Source organism: Argentina silus (assembly GCF_951799395.1).
Source record: "Argentina silus genome assembly, chromosome: 3".
Lineage (NCBI taxonomy): Eukaryota > Metazoa > Chordata > Actinopteri > Argentiniformes > Argentinidae > Argentina > Argentina silus.
The window spans coordinates 26,290,272-26,312,848 of record NC_139657.1 but is presented as its reverse complement, the minus strand read 5'-3'; the positions used below and the strand labels follow the sequence as shown (position 1 = coordinate 26,312,848).

General features: G+C 40.8%; 1 protein-coding gene across 1 annotated transcript; it reads right to left on the bottom strand.

Annotated features, from left to right (window-relative positions):
• Nucleotides 1-6,986: 6,986 nt before the first annotated feature.
• crabp1a (cellular retinoic acid binding protein 1a) lies at nt 6,987-18,765 on the bottom strand (the record flags this gene model as incomplete). Its single annotated transcript, XM_083666219.1, has 4 exons — nt 6,987-7,117; nt 9,255-9,368; nt 15,918-16,096; nt 18,696-18,765. 4 exons carry the CDS (start codon nt 18,763-18,765, stop codon nt 7,067-7,069), a joined length of 414 nt encoding a protein of 137 aa, XP_083522345.1. The 3' UTR covers nt 6,987-7,066.
• Nucleotides 18,766-22,577: the final 3,812 nt, after the last annotated feature.

Here is a 22,577-nt window from a genome sequence, read left to right as displayed (position 1 = left end):
GGCAAACGTTTTGACAAAGTAACATGCAACGATGTGTTTGTGTCGACTAGCATTTTACTGGTTGTAGGACAGTTGTCTTTTAACTATAATGCAGATGATTCATGGTGATGACAGCTAACTATTTTGATAATGACACCCCAAACCCATGAAAAAGTTTATTGAAATATCAAAATAACAACAACAAATGTTGAAAGTGGCCAATAGTAAGTTATTTGTATTGAGGGTCGACGGGGAAACTAGATTTCCGACCCCTGTAGACGATCTATTGTCAGGTGGCATCATTCCTAACCAACACTCAAGCCACGAATGACCTGTCCTGTAGGACTTGACACCAATCTTTAGATCTAAAGATTAGAAAGCATCAGCCATAAAATAGATCCTAATTTGTGATATCCATGCACCCTCCCATTGCTTTCTATCGGACTTCTACTTTTGTCACAAAGCCATGAAAACTCAATATAAGTCAGTAGTTACTGTGGTTTGAAGTCGCTTTTAGAAGCATTTATATACACTATTAAGTTCCCACAGCTGCAGACGAAGCACCGGTTTCATGTGAAATGTAAATGAAGTTTACATAGGTTCAGGTAGGGAACTTTAAGGAGAAGGGCAGCTGGCCGTCAGCTATGAAAGATATGACAGCACATTTTGGCTGGGCGACCTTTGATCTATCTCATGAGCGTTTGGGAGATACAGATCAGTGCAGTGCAAAAAAAAAATTGTGACTGCCTGTGGCCCCTGGTCTGAGCATTGATTACTTTATCTTATGATGACTGATGGATAGATGATAGATGATTCACTTACTTAAACAAATGTATTTGTTGTAAGTCGCTTTGGATGGGGCGACAGAGCAGAGCGACAACTTTGCCGGAAACAGTTGGTAACCAATAGAAAAGCTAGGTATAACATTACAATTATGTGAGTTATTCTAGAATTGTTTTATTACATCATAGTCTTGGGTGTTTACACACACAATCATTTTTTCACCCTAGGTTCATGTAAACCATGTTTCTATCATGTATGGTTCGAAGCTTATCAAGAATTACCTCTTGAATTCATCAACGAAACGATGGCAGAGCACGGTTACTGTGACAGCGGAGATATTACACCTCGGTAAAACAACCACCAGGTGTCATCTTTGAGCAATTCTAATGGATAGGATTAAGTGACACGCATTGAAGTCATTAATATTGTGTTAGAGGGAAGATCTCAGCATACTGTGAAATTATTATATTATTATATAACAAAATTATATGTACATAATGTGATTATAGGCCTAATCAAAGTGAGTAATTTATTCTCACAGCAATCGTATTACATTTGTCTCCTTTACCAACATAACTTGCAAGCTATGATACTACAGAACCAAAGGTCATATCTAAATTAAGATTATATGTATTGCCAATATGTATTGCAGAGGGGGCAATAGTGTCTACAATTATAATATTTGGTTTTCGAGATTGGAATCTTGCAATTTGGCTACCTGACTTTTCAGACAACCGTCGATACAGGGGGACATTTCTAAATTAACATTAGGCTACATGTATTGCAGAGGGGAGCGAGAGTGAACCAAAGGTCATATTTAAATTAAGATTATATGTATTGTCAATATGTATTGCAGAGGGGAGCAATAGTGTGCAATTATCTTTGGTTTTCGGGATTGAAACCTTTCTGTTTTCGGGGCCATATTGCAATACCCAAATGACAGGCCTGCCCATCTCGGCCAGGCAGCTGCACTGATCGTTTCGGTCCGTTTTCATTCTTAGGAATTTGAGTGAGACCCAACCCCTGGTGGAGTCCTGTCATACTCGAGCTGAATCCAAGTTCTACAGCAGGAGCCCAGCCTCCCTCCACACATGTCTAATAACAAACCCCAGCCCATGGAGACAGTCAAGTGGCCAAAATGCACACAGAACAAATAGTCATATAAAACATATTGCATACAAATGTGTTTCCAATAGACCCAATTATGCCCTGTTTGATTCATGGATTATAATATAATAATATATATAATAATAAATTATATACTATAATTGTGCCACAAAATCCAAACCCAATGATTACGGTGACATCAATGACTGTAAAGGAATGGACACATTGAAGTCTCACATCACCCCATTAATTTTAATAGTAGTAGCTTGTGTCGCTAACCCGCCAACGAAATGCGTACTTCCTTGTAGCCAGTTTGGTCTTTCCACCCACAGAACGTGTTCAGCTCATGCTCTCGTCTAGAACAACGTGAGGGGAACATGTGAGCCAAAGGCAGCCCAGAGCATGCACACTGGGTTACCAAGACAAGAAGCACACTGGGTTACCAAGACAAGAAGCACACTGGGTTACCAAGACGAGAAGCACACTGGGTTACCAAGACGAGAAGCACACTGGGTTACCAAGACGAGAAGCACACTGGGTTACCAAGACGAGAAGCACACTGGGTTACCAAGACGAGAAGCACACTGGGTTGCCAAGACAAGAAGCACACTGGGTTACCAAGACAAGAAGCACACTGGGTTACCAAGACGAGAAGCACACTGGAACACGCTTCAGCCCTCAGCCAACATGCCAGCAACAGAGCAATACAGACACAGCACATTATTCAGCTATTAAAACAAAACCCACTAGGAGTCACTTTTCTTTAACCAAGGCTAAAGTACATAGGCTTTAGATAAATTACAGTAACCTTAATGGGGAGCCTACATCGTAATTATTGATCTATTTATTTTGTTCTGATATTTAATCATTGCCCTATTAGGATACCAATAGTGTAATTTATTCAGATTCAGTGTAAATCCTTTTTAAATTTTTTATGAGATGCTCCTAATCTGTCTAGCTGTTCAAAATATACCAAGCGATTAGTTTCAATATGGGCACAATATTTATTAATTTGTCATCAACCAGTAATTTTATTGTCAATCCCATTTAGCCTACATCAGATTTTGTTCTCAACATAAAAGTAGGCTATAGGAGTACTGTGAGAAACTGGAGTACTGCATTTGAGGTTGACTCAAATTAAAGTAATGAATTGACAAATTAATTGACACTGTTTGATCCAAAGCATATCGATCGTGAGAAAACGGTAAAAGTTGCATTATACTTTTAGAAAGCCTTACCATCAACCTGACCTATACATTATCACTGTATAGTGCTAATCCACTTGACATCATCATCTGAAGTAAATTAGCATCCCACAGAAAACATGGTCCAAATTTGGTCCACCAATTTTTAAATAAACAAATAGGTCTTTTAGATGTGATGTCTAGAAGTCAATTGCCCAAATAACACATTTACAACTTTTGCTACAGAATGCCTAGTTATGAAGCCTCCTGTAGCCTAATTATTTGAGATTTATTTTATAAAACAACAGCTAGGCCTATAGGTGCGCATTAGTTTGATCCAATGTCAATTGCGAGAGAAGAGTAATATTATGTTGTAAGTAGCATCAATAGGATGGATGTTGTGTCTATACCCAAAGAGGCCACGCCCTGACAAATCTGTCATATGAGCCCATGAAAACAGCTTAGATTTTCAGAGCAATAAAACCTTATTTGTTAACTATTTATTTCAATGCAGTTTGAGTTGCTAGTTTAGACAATATGCCACAGAAAATTCTCTTCACAACTTTGGTGAACCGAGGCTACACCAATAGGAATGCACATTTATGTAGATGACAATAGCTGCTTTTCCACAATGTTTATGTTATAGTCGTAAGTACACAAAGGTAATATTATCATGTAAACAGATGTCTGTGTGTTTTTTTTTTATGACACAATGTATTTTTTAATTTTATTAATAACATTTTTTAATATAAGTAGTATATCACCTTGAATAGACTTTGTTTTCCTGTGTTCTATCAGCAGGGGTAAACACCCTACATAGTCATACTTAGAATTGATATACAGTGCCTTTCATAAGTATTGGAAAGAGGAAGCATTTTGTCTGAATTTTTGTCTTGGGCAGATCCTTTTTTCTCCTAACTTTCCTCTTGCAATCACACTTTTACATGATAATATTTGTCTTATCTGTCCACAAGACGTTTTCCAGACCTCTGCAGGCTTTTTAGGTACTTTTTACCAGACTGTAACCTGAACTTCCTTTTTAAGAATATCTAGTGGTTTGCACCTTGCAGTAAAGCCTCTGTAGTTCAGCTGGTGACGTATTCTGCAGATGGTAGTCTCTGGTACATTCATGTCTCGATCTGTGGGACAGTTGTTTTGGGGTTTTTCTCAGTAATGGTGAGCATTCTTCAGTCATCCACTGTAGAAGTATTCCTTGGCCTACCAGTCCGTTTGCGATTGCTGAGCTCACCAGTGCTTTCTTTCTTTTTTAATGATGCTACAAACTGTTGATTTTGGTAAGTCTACGGTTTTGGCTATGTTTCTGATTGATTTTTCTGTCATAATGGCGTCCCTGACTTTCATTGACATCTCTTTGGTCCTCATGTTGACAGGTACCAATAGCAGACTCCAAAGGCTAGAATCAATACGAGACATTGACAGCTCTCTTACACAGTGATGCACACATTTTTCAGTTTTCCAATACTTTCCAATACTTTTGGTGCCCTGAAATAGAGGGAATATGTATAAAAATCTAATCAAACTATTAGACTATAGAGCTAAAAGAAGAAGAAATGCTTCCTCTTTCTAATACTTATGGAGGGCACTGTATAGAGAAATTAATTCATAGATTAACCATGCATGCTGCATCTACTGCATGTAGACACTAGCGAGAAGAGACAAGCAACCCGCCAGACAGCAGGGGGTTTTGTAGCTCTTAGTGTGCACAGCCAGTAGATTAGATTAGATTAGATTAGATTCAACTTTATTGTCATTGTGCAGAGTACAAGTACAGAGACAACGAAATGCAGTTAGCGTCTAACCAGAAGTGCAAAATAGCAGAAAGTGCAATGAACAGTATTTACAGGTAGTGCAATATATGATCAGTAGTAGTGCAGTATAATATGCAGTGCAGTATAGCAGTATATGAGTACAGTAGCATTATAGCAGAATAAATAGTTACAGTATGAACAGTGTAGCAGCATATGAGCTGTATGGGTAATGCAGTCTAGCAGTATATATGTATTAACAGTAGCATGAGGTAGATAGCAGAATAAATATAAATATGAATATGGAATGCCGTATAAACAGTATAAACAGGTATGTACAGTATGTGCAGTAGTATTAAAGAAAATATAAGGATATGTGCATTATGTGCAGTATGAACAGTATGGACAGGTATGTACAGTAGAGCAGTGGTATGAGTAAGAGCAGGGGAGGGGAGGGGAGTAATAGTGCAATAGTGCAATTGTCCGGGGGGGGGGGGGGGGGGGGGTTGCAGGGGTAGTAGGTTGTCAGGTCGGTGCAGTGTTCGAGTTCAGTAGGGTGACAGCCGCAGGGAAGAAGCTGCCTCTGAACCTACTGGTTCGGGTGCGGAGAGACCTGTAGCGCCTCCCGGAGGGGAGTGGGGTGAAAAGTCTATGGTTGGGGTGAGAGATGTCCTTGACGATGCTGCGTGCCTTACGCAAGCATCGCTTGCCCTGGACAGCCTCGATGGAGGGGAGTGAGGAACCGGTGATGCGTTGGGCAGTTTTCACCACCCTCTGCAGTGCTTTCCGGTCCGATGCCGAGCAGTTGCCATACCATACTGTGACACAGTAGGTAAGGATACTCTCGATGGTGCAGTGGTAGAAATTCACCAGGATCTGAGGAGACAGATGGACCTTCTTTAGTCTCCTCAGGAAGAAGAGACGCTGGTGAGCCTTCTTTATCAGGGTGGAGGTGTTGAGGGTCCAGGAGAGGTCCTCAGTAAGACTGTAACATACATTTTTGGTCATCTCCATCTTATGTTGGTTAGTGGATGGGCAGTGTTGTTACCAAGGCTGCAGCAGCGCATTGAACTAGTCATGTTACTGTAACTTGTTACCTCCATTTCACCACTAACATGCTAGCGTGGCATGAGGGCTTCAATGTTCACTGTCACACCAAGGACACAGAAACACACAGGAACATTTTATCCAATTTTTATTCCTGTTTGCAATATTGACATGAAACAAACTACCAACATGTTCTGCCTACATTGTTTACCAACAGGGGTCTGGCCAGACCCTAATACTGAAAACATAAAAAAAAGCCACAATCTTTCAGAAAGTAATACTTTTTCTTTCATAATAATGTATATCAACAGAAAATGATTTGTTATGCCAACAAAAAAAAGTTGAAAACTATTTTTATGACACAGGCAGCATCATGACAAGTTGAACATGCCAAAATGTAATGTTAATCATTACTTTATTTGTTCACCTCCCATAGGCTGAATTGGGCCTGAACCCATCACATTTGTAATTTACACCCTAAAAGTACCATCTGGGGTCTGGCCAGTTTGTAGTTTGAAGGTTAACGCATACCTAGTCTCATGAAGCATTACCTCCAAATCATGTTGTTCTCACACCTCCTTTGGAGGTCTGGAGAATTTTAGATTAACCCATGGGACAATGTGCTTGCAATTTTATTGGATGTTACATTCCAAGAACCATCCCCCACATGCCAGTAGAAAGGTTGTTTGTTGTTCTGTGTGTCGTGTAGGACTATTTTGCAGAGTTGGTACGTATGCTACTTTGCAACATTGAAGAAAATGGAAGAAAACCTGAAGGTAAGGTATTTGATTGGTTTGATGGACAGTATCACAAGGCGGCACTCATTTCAAACGTGTTTCCACCTCTTTGTAGCTACTTTCTGCAATGGATTTCCCCAGGCTTTCTGAACAAGGAAAGCCTGGTCTTAACGACATTAACTCATACCTAACAAACAAACAATGGAATACGGATTGCAGATATGGACTAGACACTGAGAATCACAGTAATTGCAGAACTGTAATACACACCACCAAAACACTAATTACCATATTACAGAAATGTTGTCAAATGTTATATATAGACTATGCACTTTATGCTGTTAGATTACACAGGATATGTATTGATTTTTTCAGCACAGCAGGGGTCTGGAGGTTTGAGGAATATTGAGGCGTGTCTATTTTCTGTATTGTACGCCTTGTCCAGGTCGACGTTGAAGAAGCTTCATTCCCGTAGGTAAATCCGTGTGCACACCACGTCATCTGCCCCGAATGTCTAGGGAAACAAGACCAAAAAACAGAGTTCTATCCTCAATCACCTGATATGCAGCCGATTGTAAATGTCAGTGCCCTCTCAAATCAAGCTCACATTATATCTTCGAGGGGATTGTCAGCCAAGCTTAAACTATAGCGTGTTTACTTTGCACTACATTACCCTCATCTTTGGATGGCATCCATTTTGATGTCATACAACAGAAATTGTTAGCTTTTGATGAGTTTACATTAGTAGCACTAAGAGAACACTCCTAATCATTAGCTTTTGCACATCATGTCTCTTCAGAAGGCTAAAAGGCTTCTTGAGACCAGCCTTTGTCATTTTCATATTTTGATGTTAAATGGAATAGTAATTTTGGGACATTGCCTTAAGGGATTTTAATCTAAATCAATTAAATGGAGCATGCAGATCTTATGGAAATGTACCCCGGTTACAGTGAGAACTGCTGAGGATAATAAAACCAATGCAACGTGATTGTTAGTCTGGCTTTGTTTTGTTATGTAGCCTCGGAGTCTGGCTCGTTTCTTGAAATGAATGGTTATGTCTCTGATCGAGGCCAGGGCCATGTTTGTCTTGGCTCTCTTTGTGGAATCCCAGAATATTTAGTGATCTTACTGTCTAACCTTTGTTCCAAAGATGCTGTCTGAGTGTAAGTTTGACAATGAATCATGTCTCTTTTACTAATGTGGAACATGGATTCAACAGTATATCCATACCACATATTTTCCTGTTCCCTTGTATTAACTCAAGTATGAATTTATGCTGCATTGTTGTTTTATTTGTTGCGTAGGTGGTGGTGGCTTGGAGGTTGCCTGTCTATAAGGCTTAACTTCAGGAACTGATACCCTGCCCTCTATAATAATGTGCTGTGTCATGTGCTATGGGCCATGGGGACCTAGGCGAGAAGAGCAGTGGCTGTCTCACCAGCCATCCTGTCATACTTCACCTCGATCAATGGGGTCCATTAGCAGTGAAAGGCAGCCACCACAGCTGGAGGTCAGACACGCTACGTCACTGGGGCAGAGCTCTACACCAGACACTTGACCATAGTCTGCTTTTTATCACTAAGCCACTGGGCGAAAATCCATATGCTGCTTCCTGATTTTAAGTTTTATGAGCAAATCCCAACCATCAGTATGGTTGAAAAAATGAACAAGGAGAGTAGTCTCTCTTCAGATGTCATCTCTCATTTCTTATGTGATATTAGGATATTAAATTGAATGTGGTTATTGCCTTATGTTAATGTCCTTTCTGAGATTACAAATATGGGAGACATTTTATTTGATGTTTTTCCTATGAATTTCTTCTAAACACTAAGGCAGATTTATCAAGGGATTGTAGGTGGTAACTTGCCGTTGCAGTTTTTAATGGAATGGGTGTCTCATTCAAGTATTAGAATATGCATTGTAGGCGGCATTACGGTTAAGCGCAAAAGTATAACAAGATTAGGTGCCTAGGGGGCAATTCCATCCAAAATGAACTTCCAGTGAATAGATATTCCAGTGAATAAACAGAAACTGCCATTACACGGCTAGGCCTATAGGAATACAGAATACATATTTTTCCTCTTTCTACTCACACAAAACGTGACTTTGACACCAATTGAAGTTTCCAATCCTGGCAACCAAAGATAATGAATGTGATCACGTTGATACTTTTCATTTTACTTAAGAATATTCTCGGTAAAGCAAGTGGCGCACTGGATCAACACAACTTCACGTTACAGATTATGTCCAATACATGGAGTTGGCGCTCAGCCCCGGTTAGTCACAGCTGACTGAGATCAGCGTGCAAAAGCTTTTTTTTTCTTCTCCATCGTGCAAGAGTTTTCGTTGGAGAGAGTTAAGGAATTGCGGTGGTTGTGCTTATTTGATGTTGCCATTTAATGACATACACTACTACGTGAATATTCATAAATATGCTGCATTTGGTTTCATTTTGCGTCCATTTCATTGTGCGTCCAATGATAACTCCAAATCTAATCTGGTTGTGGCCGTAACGTATTGGCATATAGTTTGTTAATCATGTTAATTATAATTATAATTCAGTCTTCTGAACTTGTTTCTGGACTTCATGGTAGTAAGTGGAGGGGCTTATGGCAGAACAGTGAGTTCGTAGGCCTAGTATTAATCCTCACCAGTATCAGCTCATCTCCGTTCAGTTCTCTTGTCCAGTACGTCTTGGGCCCGTCTCCATCCACAAGTGTCTGCTTGCAGGACATCCTATTCTCTGTGTCCCAGGTGGCAAGGCTCTGTTGGGGTCGTTAGAAGATACAGTAAGAGGGTGAGCAGGCGTTTGGGACTATTTACAACAGTCATTAACCAATCGATCAATTGTCGAATGTATTCGTTATACTGCTTTTCACTCCTAGATAAGTGAAGTGGTTCTGTTAATGTAAGCGTTTCTGTCCTACCTACTACTTATGTTCATCTAATCTGTCCTGTTGACACTAGCTGTGCTAGCAGCGCTATTCTGATTGGAACCCCTAATCTTTCTGGTTCAACATTACCCATGCTCTCAGCCTTCAACCCCCTTTCCCCCTTTCCCCCCGTGGTACATAAGCAAAACCTCCAATAAATTGCCTTTCTATAAATCCCATTTTAATGAAACAAGGACATCGGATCCTCTCTCCGAACCCTCAAGACTTCATTAACTGTGATCTATTAGGGTATTTTCTTATGGGCAGATTTCAAAACCCTCTTAGCATTGAAGAGGCCAAGATATCCTGTAGTTCATTTGATTTAATAATGGCTCAGATAAATTCAACAGGATTAGTGCAATTTAGACTTCAAGATTAATTTCTCTCAGAGTAATTGACTGAAATATTTCAAATATTTGATATTATGAATTCATGAAAGCCAGAGATCAGAGACTCTGTGACCCCAGCCTACGGTTTTGGTTAACTGATTTGAACCACATTTGTGGTTCTTGGCTTGTCCTCTCAGATGTCTTGTTATAATAGAGGAATTACCACTTTGATGATTTTAAGCCATATGTTAAACATTATCAGTGGCATCCATAAAAATGCTTCAACAAAATGTATCTGGCATAATGCTCTTCTTTTTTTGCACACTATTAGAAAAAGAGCTTGCTGTATAGCTAACTTTATATAACTCTACAGCTAACTTTATCTGATATGCACAGAAGATTTGCTCTTAGCACATTAAGTGTTTTCCCAACTGCCCCTACACAAACTAATTTTATTCAATCAATAACAAAGAAACCTATTCAATCTATTTAGTGGTGATTATCTTTGCTTCTTTTTCAGCGCAACAAAAAAGACATGTGTCTCTTTAACAAAGCTTGATAGTGAGTGCAGCCTTTTCCACATCCTGTTTGATGTTGTATCCACTAGACTGTCCTGAGTTTTCTAGTCTGTGAGACCCAAATGGTAATCACCATATCAAAGATGGGGGAAACGATCAGGGTCCCCGCTGGGCCCAGAGTTGAACGGCAGAGCTCTCCTCTCTAACAAACCTACAACGCCCAGAGTCAATTAGCCACGGCCCCATTCTCCACTATCATCTGTCTCTGGCCCTGACTCTCATGGATTTGCTCTTTCTTTCTCTGCCCCCCCCCCCACTCTCTATCCCTCTTACTCTCTCTCTCTCTCTCTACCCCTTCAGGCATTTGTTTTACCCCATGAACCAGCCAGTTGACTGGAACATCTGCTGGCTTTGACTTCTGTTGCCATTAACTCTCAGCAACTACCAGGAGTCTCAACTTAAGTGGGGGAACATCTCATTTCCTGCTTTGAATAATCGTCAATGTTTTGGATGAAATGGGATTTATTCTGGGTTGCAGCATCCCCCCCAAAAAACTCTTATCCCCTGCAAAGATAGGCTCATGGGCCTTCGCAGCTTTCATGTATCCTGTGTCAGGCGAGTAATTCTAAAAGTCTGTCTCTATAGCAACCAGCCGGGCAAAAAGGCTCAATTCAAGTCTTTTTGCCCTGAAGAGCAGTGTTCTCCTCTATGTTCGCCTGCGGTTAGACAATAATGGCCGCAGCTCCATAGAACTCAGCAGATGAAGACCACCACACGCCATGGGAGTTTGTTTTGTAATGTGTTCGATTTGTCTAACAGATTTACAATCTTAAACAAACAAACAAACAAACGGCTCTCCACCCCTGCATTGGTCTACACTATTAGGAGAGTGAAATGATCGGTCTGGCATCTGTGTTTCAGAGCTTTGCCAACTTTCACAGGCACACCTCAATGCCAACCAGGTTTCCTTCACTCTCATCATGACTATAACACTTTGATCTCGCTCATCAACCAGCTCCCGATGGATGACTCTGTCAGAGCTGGATCTTCCTTATCACTTCCTCCCCGGCCAGACAGTACGGGCCCTGTAAGTGAGAAGGGCCCGTCTGATCCCCTCAAATCCCCAGATTAGAGGGTGCTTTTAACCTTGTGCCAGTGTTAATCAGCCCTCTTCTCTGTGCCATGGGCAAATCAGTGCGTAATCCATTTAACCATGGGGTTGGCTCCCCCCCACCCTCCACCTCCAGCCTGGGGACCTGGCTGCCACCACAGACAGGCAAGGCTGGGTATGGATTGAGGACTATTAACTGTATTTGGCCTTTGTGCCTTTTGTTTGTGACTCATCAATCATTCTCATAACTTGCAAGAGGCCAGGATGGGATGGGAGTGGAGTGGAGGCTGCTCTAGAAGACCCTCACCTCACAGCAAGAACAGCCAAACATTGTACATAAATGGATGGATGGATGGATGGATGGATGAAAGGATATATGGATGAATAGATGGATGATTACTGCAGAAGGAACCCAACAAATGAACATTGGATATAATTGTGTCTGGAAGGGGGAATGATGTGAGTGGAGCCTGCTCAAGCTGTGGGGAGTGAGGATCCTCACTGCAACAACAACAACAGCCAAAATTAGATGTGCATAGATGGATGGATGGATGGATGGATGGATGGATGGATGGATATGGAGCCTTACTGACTGACACAATGAGCATTTCCTGCAGACTGAGACACAGCCAGAGGGGCTCCATGCCCACTGACAGTGACCCAAGATGGCACAGAGATGGCAGCCAGAGAGACAGTGTGACTATCCACCCTGCCTGAGGGCACAGACTGAGGGGACCATTCCCCTGAGGCAACTATTCTGTCTCTTAACATCCAAATCAGGTCATCATGTCTACCCAACATGCACCCAAATGTACAGTAACATGTCCTGCATTTGCAATACACAGCTCAGGCTATGTGACCTAATCGCCTAAATGGTGAAAGACATGGGAACAGACCGGGATCACATCACAAATACAATTTTGGCTGTTTATGTTGTATTCCTATTTTTCAAAGGACCAAAGTTCCAATCTTAATTGGATTATCGTGAATTATAGCAGTTAAACATGTGAATGTTCACACAAATGGCCCATGTTGGCCTGGGGTGTAAGAGGGAAATGTCAAGATTTTTCACATTTTAGGAACATCAAAACAGAGTGTTCCGAGCTGTGGATTATATTCTATTGACATAAATGCTCTACATGCAATTATGCATTTTTTCCCTTTCCATTTGCAATTATCTTCCCGCCAGAATGAATACCACTGCATACCAGTTGTCTGAGAATGTAAACCCTGCAATGAAATGCTTGTTACAAGCTACCTCTCAACAGTGCAGTGAAATATCAAAGAAATGAATTCAAAATAATGACAATTACACAATAAGCCGTAAGGCACAGTAAAGTACTAAGTTAAGTAGAGTAAAGTGGATGTCATGGTGAGGGCCCCAGATTTTTTCAAGACCACTTGACCAGGTCAGAAAACCCCTGGGCCTTGGAGATTTATGCATTGTGGACTGTCACCAGTTCTTTGTAAAACCATCCTGGATAGGGTACTATTCAGTTTCAAATGGCTGATGTTTGCATCGGAAAAACTGACCAACTCAGGACTGGTGCTGTGCCTGTATTGGATTAAGAGTGTTGAGACACAGTTTATCTGCACTGACATAGCATAACCTGCTTATACTAAACAAGATACTTGAAGGAGAGAGGTTGCCATGGATTTTGTGTTTCTAAGCAAGCACTTCTGTCCCTACTAGTGTGTTTCAGATATCTTCTTGATAGGCCAAACAAGGTGAATGTCCACTTTATTGTTGTTTTTCCCCCACTGTGTTGTTGATTGCTATGGTGAGTCGGGTAACTCTTCCTATAAACCAAATATGCTTAATACTTTATTATTTATTACACATTTTTAAATTGTTATCTATTGACACATTAGCCATTCTTATCTGATTGTATCCAGCAGGTCAGTGATATAAAACGTATCAATTGCAGAGAAGCATCATTTCAAGGATCAAGGTGACGATCATTTCAGCGGAAGTGTTTATGCACCACCAGATGTGTTATCTCTTACACAGTCAAGGTTTGAATCATGAAATGGAGCAACCACATTGTATTCTCCCCATATTGTGAGCACTCACACAGTCCTCAGCACTATCGAATTCGAGGATCTGTGTGAGAATTCCCCTGAAGGCCCAAAGCTTGAAGAAAGGCCTATCTATCTCATCGGTGTCAGCCTTTAATTCACTAGCTCAGACGTGAGCATGATACCAATGAGTGAACCAAGTAGATGGATTAATTTTTCATGGACTGCTCCTCAAAGGAAAGTTAAGAAAGCCTCGTCATTGCAGACGTGCTAGCCCCCCCCTCACCCCTCCCAATCTTTACACACACATACATGTGTGTACGCACGTACACACACACACACAAACACACACTTCCTGTCAGTCTTTTTCATAAGCCATCCCTGCGCCGCCTCCACCCCTGGGGAACCCCTAAGCACTTTGTTTTTCTAGTCTCTCTCCACTGTAGCTCTACCACACAGTCCAGTCCTCACCCAGCCACCCCCCTCACCCTCCACCCCAAATACCTCCCATCAGGGGAAGCCAAATTGCCCCAATTGTACAGTAAGCCCCCCCCCCCCCCCCCCCCCCTCCGCTCCTCTCCCCTCCCATGCCAAGGACTAATCGGGTAATCTCCCAGTCCAATCATTACTTGGCATACTCTGGCATAAAACTTCTGAGTTTGATGGCCAACGTTTCTTTTGGAGATTGAGAAGTGAAATAAGGTAATATTGAGGATGATGCGATTTGCCCTCAACCTTACACACTGTGCCATATACTGCTGCCCATCAAAACATCTAATGTATAAGTATCTGTTAAAGAAGTATATATGAGTATCTGTTAAAGAAGTATATATGAGTATCTGTTAAAGAAGTATGTATGAGTATCTGTTAAAGAAGTATATATGAGTATCTGTTAAAGAAGTATATATGAGTATCTGTTAGAGAAGTACAGTGCCTTCGGAAAGTATTCAGACCCCTTTGCTTTTTCCACATTTAGTTGTGTTATAGACTCAATTTAAAATGGATTAAATTAAAATAATTTGCCATCAATCCACACACAATACCCCAGAATGACAAAACGAAAACATGTTTTTTAGAAATGTCAGTACATTTATTAAAATTGAAATACAGAAATACCTCATGTACATAAGTATTCAGACCCTTTGCTATGACACTCTTAAAATGAGCTAAAATGCAAAAATGTCATCAACAAATCACTCAATAAGTTGAATTGAGTCCATCTTAATGCAAGGATAATAGTTCATGTAATTTTTGAATTGATATCTTTGTTTTTATAGGGTCTCTGATTTGCATAGGAATCAATTACACACTGTGTAGATTAGGATGTCACGACAAACTGAGCAAATGGAGAGGAACAAAACTGCTCAATAATGCAACCCTGAGGCCTGGGGAGACTTACAAAAATCTACAAAGTTGAATGGTGGAGAGGAAAAAGCACAGTCGATGTGACAACATCATCTCAGTCACTCTACAAAATTGGTCTATAACCAAGTGGCCAAAAATAATCCCTTAATGGAAAATAATCTCTCTCATATCCATAATTGTGTTTACAACAATGAATTCAAGTGATACAGCAAAGAAAGTGGCTGGAAATGTGTTTATTTGGTTTTACTACAAAACATTAAGTTTAGTGCAAATCCAGTACATGCAATGCAGTTTCCGCACCATCTATCGTGTGAAGAATAGTGGTCGCTGCATCAAGTTATGGGTATGTTTGTCACTGGCAGGAACTGGGGAGTTTGTCAGGATCAAGAGAAAATGATGAAATTTCCTGAGTTGGTAGTGACATCCTAAGCTACACAGTGTGTAATTGATTCATATGCAAATCAGAGACCCTATAAAAACCAAGATATTAGTTCCAAAATTACATTAACTATTATCCTTGCATTAAGATGGACTCAATTCAACTTATTGAGTGATTTGTTAATGACATTTTTGCATTTTAGCTCATTTTAAGAGTGTCATAGCAAAGAGTCTGAATACTTATGTACATGAGGTATTTCTGTATTTCAATTTTAATAAATTTACTGAAATTTAAAAAAAACGTGTTTTCACTTTGTCATTCTGGGATATTGTGTGTGGATTGATGGCAAATTCTTTTAATTTAGTCCATTTTAAATTGGGTCTATAACACAACAAAATGTGGAAAAAGTGAAGAGGTCTGAATACTTTCCGAAGGCACTGTATGTATGAGTATCTGTCAAAGAAGTATATATGAGTAACTGTCAAAGAAGTATGCATGAGTGTCTGTTAAACAAGTATGTATGAGTATCAGAAGTGAATGTTTCCAGTGAGCCAGGTGTTGGAAGCCTGAAGGAGAAGCTGTCCTGAGAACAGTGCTGAGAGATCTGACGTCAACCCTGACACTGCAGAGGCCACCTCCGTCCTACGCTGCCTACTGTACCTTGCATTTCCTGCCATCCACCGTCTCCTCGTCAAACTCCTGGCCGATGTGGAAGTTGATCTCGGTAGTACGCACGCTGGTGGAGGTCTTGATATAGAACTGCTCCCCGTCCTGGCGGATCTCCACATGGGGCTTAGAGGCGGCCGCCACCGCCACCTTCCGCAGCATGGCATTCACGCCTGGATGGGCACAGCACAGAGGGAGGGAGGGAGAGAGGGAGGGGGGACAGGGAAGTTAACAAGCAGGACTAGATCTGATTTAGACAGAAACCCCGCCTCCACCCGTCTGGACCAAGATACCCCAAAGCTGTCCCCAACTTGACCCTCCCCACCCCTCTCTATCTCTGTACTCTTTGTGTGGCTCAATGTCAGATTTCATCATGTAACTACAGAGCAGCAGTCAACTAGAGTTGTATTGTATGTCAACAAATGTTTTGTTTCAATACATATTCTACTTTTCATGAAGCCTTTTTACTTAAGGCTAAGGCTTTACTTTATTCAATTTATTTAACAGGGACAACGCACATTCATCAATTTTGCATAAATGTGCCAGATTAGGGCAGAACTTAAATCTGTGTTTGAAAACTTGAGGAGAAATTTGTGAAATGTTTACACTGCAGCCTGCATGAGAGATGAGGTATTTGACCCGATTGCCCCTGAGGAAAAACACAACACTATTGTGTCACAAGGCCAGACCCAAACTGGGTTTCCAATTGTCAAACATATTCTCAATTGCAGTAACAACCTGGGGAAGAGTTGCAGGGGAAAGGACAGGGATGAATGAGCCAATTGAAATGCAGGGGATGATTAGGTTGCCATGATGTATGGAAGTAGAGTAGTAGTCAGGACCTCCATTTAGTGTTGCATCCGAAGGACGGTACCCTAGGCAGGGCAGTACCCCAATCATTGCCCTGGGGCTTTGGGGTCCCCTCACAAAGAGAAAGGAGTGCTGCCTACTGGTCATCCACTTCCAGAATCCCATGTTGGTCTCCCATCCAAGGATCAACCTAAGCAAACCCTGCTTAACTTCCCAGACAAGGCTGGCTGGTAAGGCTGCTGGCATCATAATGCTGTGGCTGCGACACATGGCAGAGACCAGGCTGTGCCCAGTGGTTTTGTCTTCCTACGCAACGACAGCCTTGCCAAGTCTCACTCATCCATCACTCCACTGCCTTATCTCCTCTAACCCCAAAAATGGCCACTGATACAGAATCACTGTAATATTGTGTTTGAGGGCAAACATTCACTCCTAGGCATCTTCCACTTACTCTGGCTATAGCCTTAAATATAACATCAGGGGCTTATGACACTTTTCGCAAGACCATATCTGTAACTATCCTCAGACCAGGGTAAATCATGCCTACACCGACATCATAGTATGACACACAACATATTCCTCTTGTGCTGCCGTGAGGAGACAGACTTGTCCACCTCCCTTCTGAGTCAACAGATGATTATGGAGACGTTGATAGAAACAGGCGGCGTGGTGTTGGAATCTGGGTTTGACTGATGCACAAATCTCAGTTGACTAGGCACTTAACGCTAGAGGAAATGAATGATCTGCGTGAGCAGATGTGGTTAATATGGCCATGACTTGACAAGGTGTTGAGCAGAAAGAATGACTGCTATTCCAGAAACACATGATGCTAACCAGGAGGAATGCTCATCATAACTGTAACCATGAAGATCTCACAAGGAGTTTCAATCAAAGCTCAAAGAGGTTTTTTGGCTCAATTTGATGAGGCTCACCAAGGTCAGTCAAGTCATTTTGTAAAGCTGAGAATATGTGCTTCTACATATGTGTTGAATAATTTGTGAATTTTATTGGGCTGGGGTCAATCCAGCAATGAATCAATCCAAACAATTTAGCAAATGAATTGAAACTAAACAGGCAAAATTCTATTCTTGAACAAATGTAATTGTTGGATTGAACCAATACGTTTCAGAACCAACCTTCTAAAAAATCTTTCAAATCCCTGTAAAAGCGTGGGCCAACAATGGCCAAAAAGTTTTCCCTTAAGCCAGTTTGTTGATATCAGCTCCCATATTGGATTGCAAACTGTTAAAGCTTGGTCATACATCAAAGCCATCCTCTAGGCAATGTATACAACAAGCAAACCCACACATTCCCATTGGGAATAATACCACCCAAAAAATAGCACCCGGTTTCAGACTACCAGTCTGGTAGCAACGTTTCGGTTTCAGTCCAGAGAGACACAAATGAATGACCCAGTTAAAGTCGTTCATACCATCACAATGATCAGTACATAATAAGCGCAAGTGTGTGTGTGTGTGTGTGCGTGTGTGTGTGTGTGTGTGGGGGGGGGGGGGGGGGGGCGGCACAAAAGGCAGGACACACAAGATAATTCCATATGGCTTGGGAGACCTCCACTGTCATTGATAATGCATGCCCTACTTAAACGTTAAACATGAATAATGTTAGCATGCTGCTAGATACCCTCTAGGACATAGGACAATACCACGTCTGTTTGATTGGAATTCTACAATATTTCATATCTCCTGTCGCTGAGGGCTACCCGACTACAGCTTGTTGTGTGCCCTTTCCCTCCTCTTTAACATGGGAAAATACAATATAGTAGCATGTGTTTTGGAAGTCAAACTCTTCATTCCCGTGGAAAATAAAAGCCTTTTTTAAATGCGCATGATGGATAGTCAAGATCATGCGAAGGATGCACTGTTTTACAGGCTATTGAAAAAAACAGAAAGAGGGAAAGAAAGAAGGGGCTGGAGAAAGACGAAACATAAAGAAAGGTCTTACCAAGGGCTTTGAGAAGTTCGTCAAAATTCTCACTGCTCTTCATCTTCCAGGTGCCGGCAAAGTTGGGCATGACTGCTGGAGCTGACAGTGGGGATGTGGCTGCAAAAGAACCTGCTCCGCGATCTGCTGTCCCTGCTCTCTGTGTCTCACACACCCTCCTTGTTCTCCTCCTTTTCACTCTCTCTTCTCTAGCACAACCCCTCTGCCCCCCCCCTCTCTCTGTCTCTCTCTCTCTCTCTCTCTCACTCACTCATTCTCACTTACTCTCACTCTCCCTAAGCAAGTAACCCTCTCTTTCTCATACACAACCTTTTTCTCACTACACTTTACTCTCTCTCTTTCTCTCTCTCCCTCCCTCCCTGTCGGCTTCGACCTGGTCTCTGCTATTACTGTACAGCAAGTGTCTTGAATTATTATTAAAATGGGATATTCACACAATCTGCTCTCAGCACAGAACACAGCAAGGTTGTCATTCCTTCACCTGGAATAATGGACTAAGAAATCACAATCCAACTTTTTTTAGCATTATGTATTTTCCAGTTAAGTAAAACATTCAAATTCCGAATAGTAACAGAATGCATTTTGTGGGATGAGCCTTTAAACATCTGTACATCTGGTAAACTTGTTTGTCAACCATAATGCATTGTGATCAGCATAAAATTGCTAACACCAAGCTAAATCAAGCAATCTCAAATGCCCCTAAAATACTTTCAAGTATTTGCCCCTCAGGATGTATTTGACTGATTTCGGGTGGAAATCCCTTGACTTACAGTATCATACTGTAACTTATGCCACCCATGATCAGTATTACTTACATTATTAGAGAGGTTACAAATGTGTATTATTTTCCTTTTAAGTACAGTTATAAATGTACAGTAAATATACCAGGGTATTTCACTTGCTCACTTGTTTGATTGACATCCTTTCATATTATTTTCAGTGCTATACAAATATAATCATGTTACATAGTGAGGTGAACCTGTATCAGGAGGACAGACATGACCAAAATAATTCTCTATAGCCTACATAGTTTTAATTCTGTATAGCCTACATAGTTTTTAAATTGTGAAGAGAGGGATTCTGTCGTTGGATTCTGTAGCTTCCAAATGTCCCTATGCCTCAATACCTCAAGTAGCCCACTAGAGGGAGGGAGGGCGCACACACACACACACACACACACACACACACACAATAAATGTTTCTCCTTTGGTATTGTAATTTACAGATTAAAATGATGTGTTAAGCATGTATGCAGAAAAAAATAAAAAATGTTTATTAGAAAAATTTAGATTTAATCAGATTTAATTCATACACTTTTAACATTTATGCCTGTCAAAAAGGCTGTAACAGTAATTTGGCCTATACCCCTAAAGACCAAGCAGAGGCACAGTGGCAATAAATACTCCTTAGTTGAAAGCAAAACTTTGAGAGGAATCCGACTCTGAAGGGGATCTTCCTTGAAATAATAACTGAAGAGACAGCTCTGCTCAAAAGTTTGGGATTAACAGTTTTTGGGATTCATATTTCTATTTTATACCCACTTCAACATAGTTTGCCTCCAAAGTCTAATAAGCACACTAAGTCGTTTCTTCAACAGCTTAGTGCAGAAGAGGTAGACTCCTCCATCAACTACATAAGCAGCAGAAACACGACAACATGTTTAACGTGAGTTGATCAGGTATTATCACGTCTGAATGACAATAGAGACAAGCATTTGCTCGTCTTGCCCTAGTTTGACCAACTTTGCCTTTCTTTTATGTTGCTATAATTCTTTTTTCTCCGTAAGTATGAACTGCAGGCAAAGTTTGAGTTGTGTCTTTTGGAAGAGATCAGAGGGTTCTGATCCTCACAGTACGGGTCCATTAAGCCAGCGATGGCAGGCTCGGGCTGAGCATTCTCATGCCTCCAAAACCCTCTGCCCTGTCAAAGGTGTCGTGTCAGTGAAATCAGGCCTGGCTGTGCGATTATAGAGGAAGGGAATATAAATAGATAAGAAGAATGAAAGAGAAAATGCAAACCCATCAAATTCAATAAAAGACAACCACATTATCTCCCTCTCCCCAAAATAAATGCATCCCCTTTATCAGCTTGGATTAGTAGATACTGTAAAACAAAGACTATGACATTTTTGTAATATTTCAGATAGTTTGGTACATGTCAGTAAAAAGTACATCATAACCTGTACTTTGTGCAAAATGAATGAATGGTGACACAGCCAACTCCAATAACTGTTGTTGTCATGCCAAACATATGTACTGTGTGGCATATTCATACCTTCAGAACAGCTGATAGACAACGAGCTGCACCAACCCACTGTTAGTGTACAGCTCTGTTGGTCATGTAGAATCATGCCCAATGTAGACATTCCATTGGTATCCACTCAATTGCAAAAACATCCCTAAAAAGCATACACAACCTGAACTCAGACATCTATTGTGTTTATATCAGTCAGATAGATTCTTGCTCTATCCAAGAAGTGTCTGTTCTTTACCGCATACCCTGTTATGATCAATTCAACTTTTCAATGTGACCTACCGCCAGAGAGGGACAGCTGAGGTCACTGCATATTATGTGGGAGATTGTAGAGGATGAACAAAACAAAACTGAACCTTAAAACGTCCAATGGTGTCACACACACACTACTCTTTTAATTTCACAAGTAGGCACTAGCCTATTTACATTTCCCCTTCCTCTATTATGTAAAGATTAGTTCAGTATTTATAGTCAGATGGTTCCTTACCTTGAAAGTAGTCTATGGGCCAGGAGAAACTGTAATCCATGATTCAGAGTTTTTTTAAATGGGCAATCTGGGATTCAAACAACAACAAACCGGACTCCCTGCCACGTTTTGGATAAACTGCTATGGGATGGGGCTGGAGAAATGTAACCACTCTCAAATGTATAGATGGAGCTATGGATGCAAGAACTGACCATCCATAACATAAAAATGATAGTTTTCACAATGTTTTAAAGCTATACAGTGTTTGTTTACAATTACATTGTTTACAAACAATGGAGTAAAACAAGGTTATATTTTGGGTTCTGATGGGGCAAGACTAGTTTTCAATAATCAACAGCTATATAACATTCATTTAAAAGTCGAAAAATGTATGTACCAATCCCAGATTGTGGCCACAATACCTGATATTAACTCTCTGACTTGGTTGGAAGTTACTTTGAGGTGATTTTGCCACAAATGTTGACCTTTTTTTTTTTTTTTTTTTCTCAAAAGTCACTCTCATTGTTATTTTGTTAACTGTAGCTGAAGTTAGTAGTGGCTATTTAGACAACTTTGAACCATGGATTACAGTTTCTCCTTGCTCATAGACTACTTTCAAGGTAAGGAACCATCTGACTTAGTTGAAAAATATTTAACTAACTCTTTAACCACACATAGAAAGATATGGGAATATGAAGTATGGTTATTGATCCTGAAAACATTAACAATGGAAATACCCTCACACCAATATCAGAGTTCTGGCACTTCTAACCAGGTTGGTTAGACACAACTCACTGTTCTCCAGACAGTTCTGCTGACGGTCGGTTAAAACCATGATTCATTTCACAAAGCAATCATGAATAAACTCACCTACAGCTGCGGTGTCAACCTGTCAACTGACGTTTTTTGGAAACACGCTCAATGCGCGGCTGTATTGGCCTGATGCTGAGTATCACAACAATTTCCACATAATGTTTGTGCATTAAGTTGAGAGATGGGACTGGGGAAATGTCTCTATTTTTCATAGCCAGAGCTCTGAATGCAAGGATTAACAGTTATTTTTCTATTTTATTTAGGGCTTCTCGACAAGCCCTACCAGGTTTCTTACCTTCCCCTGCACAATTTGCCTTTTTTTTTCTTCCATTTTGTCCTTCATTTGTTAT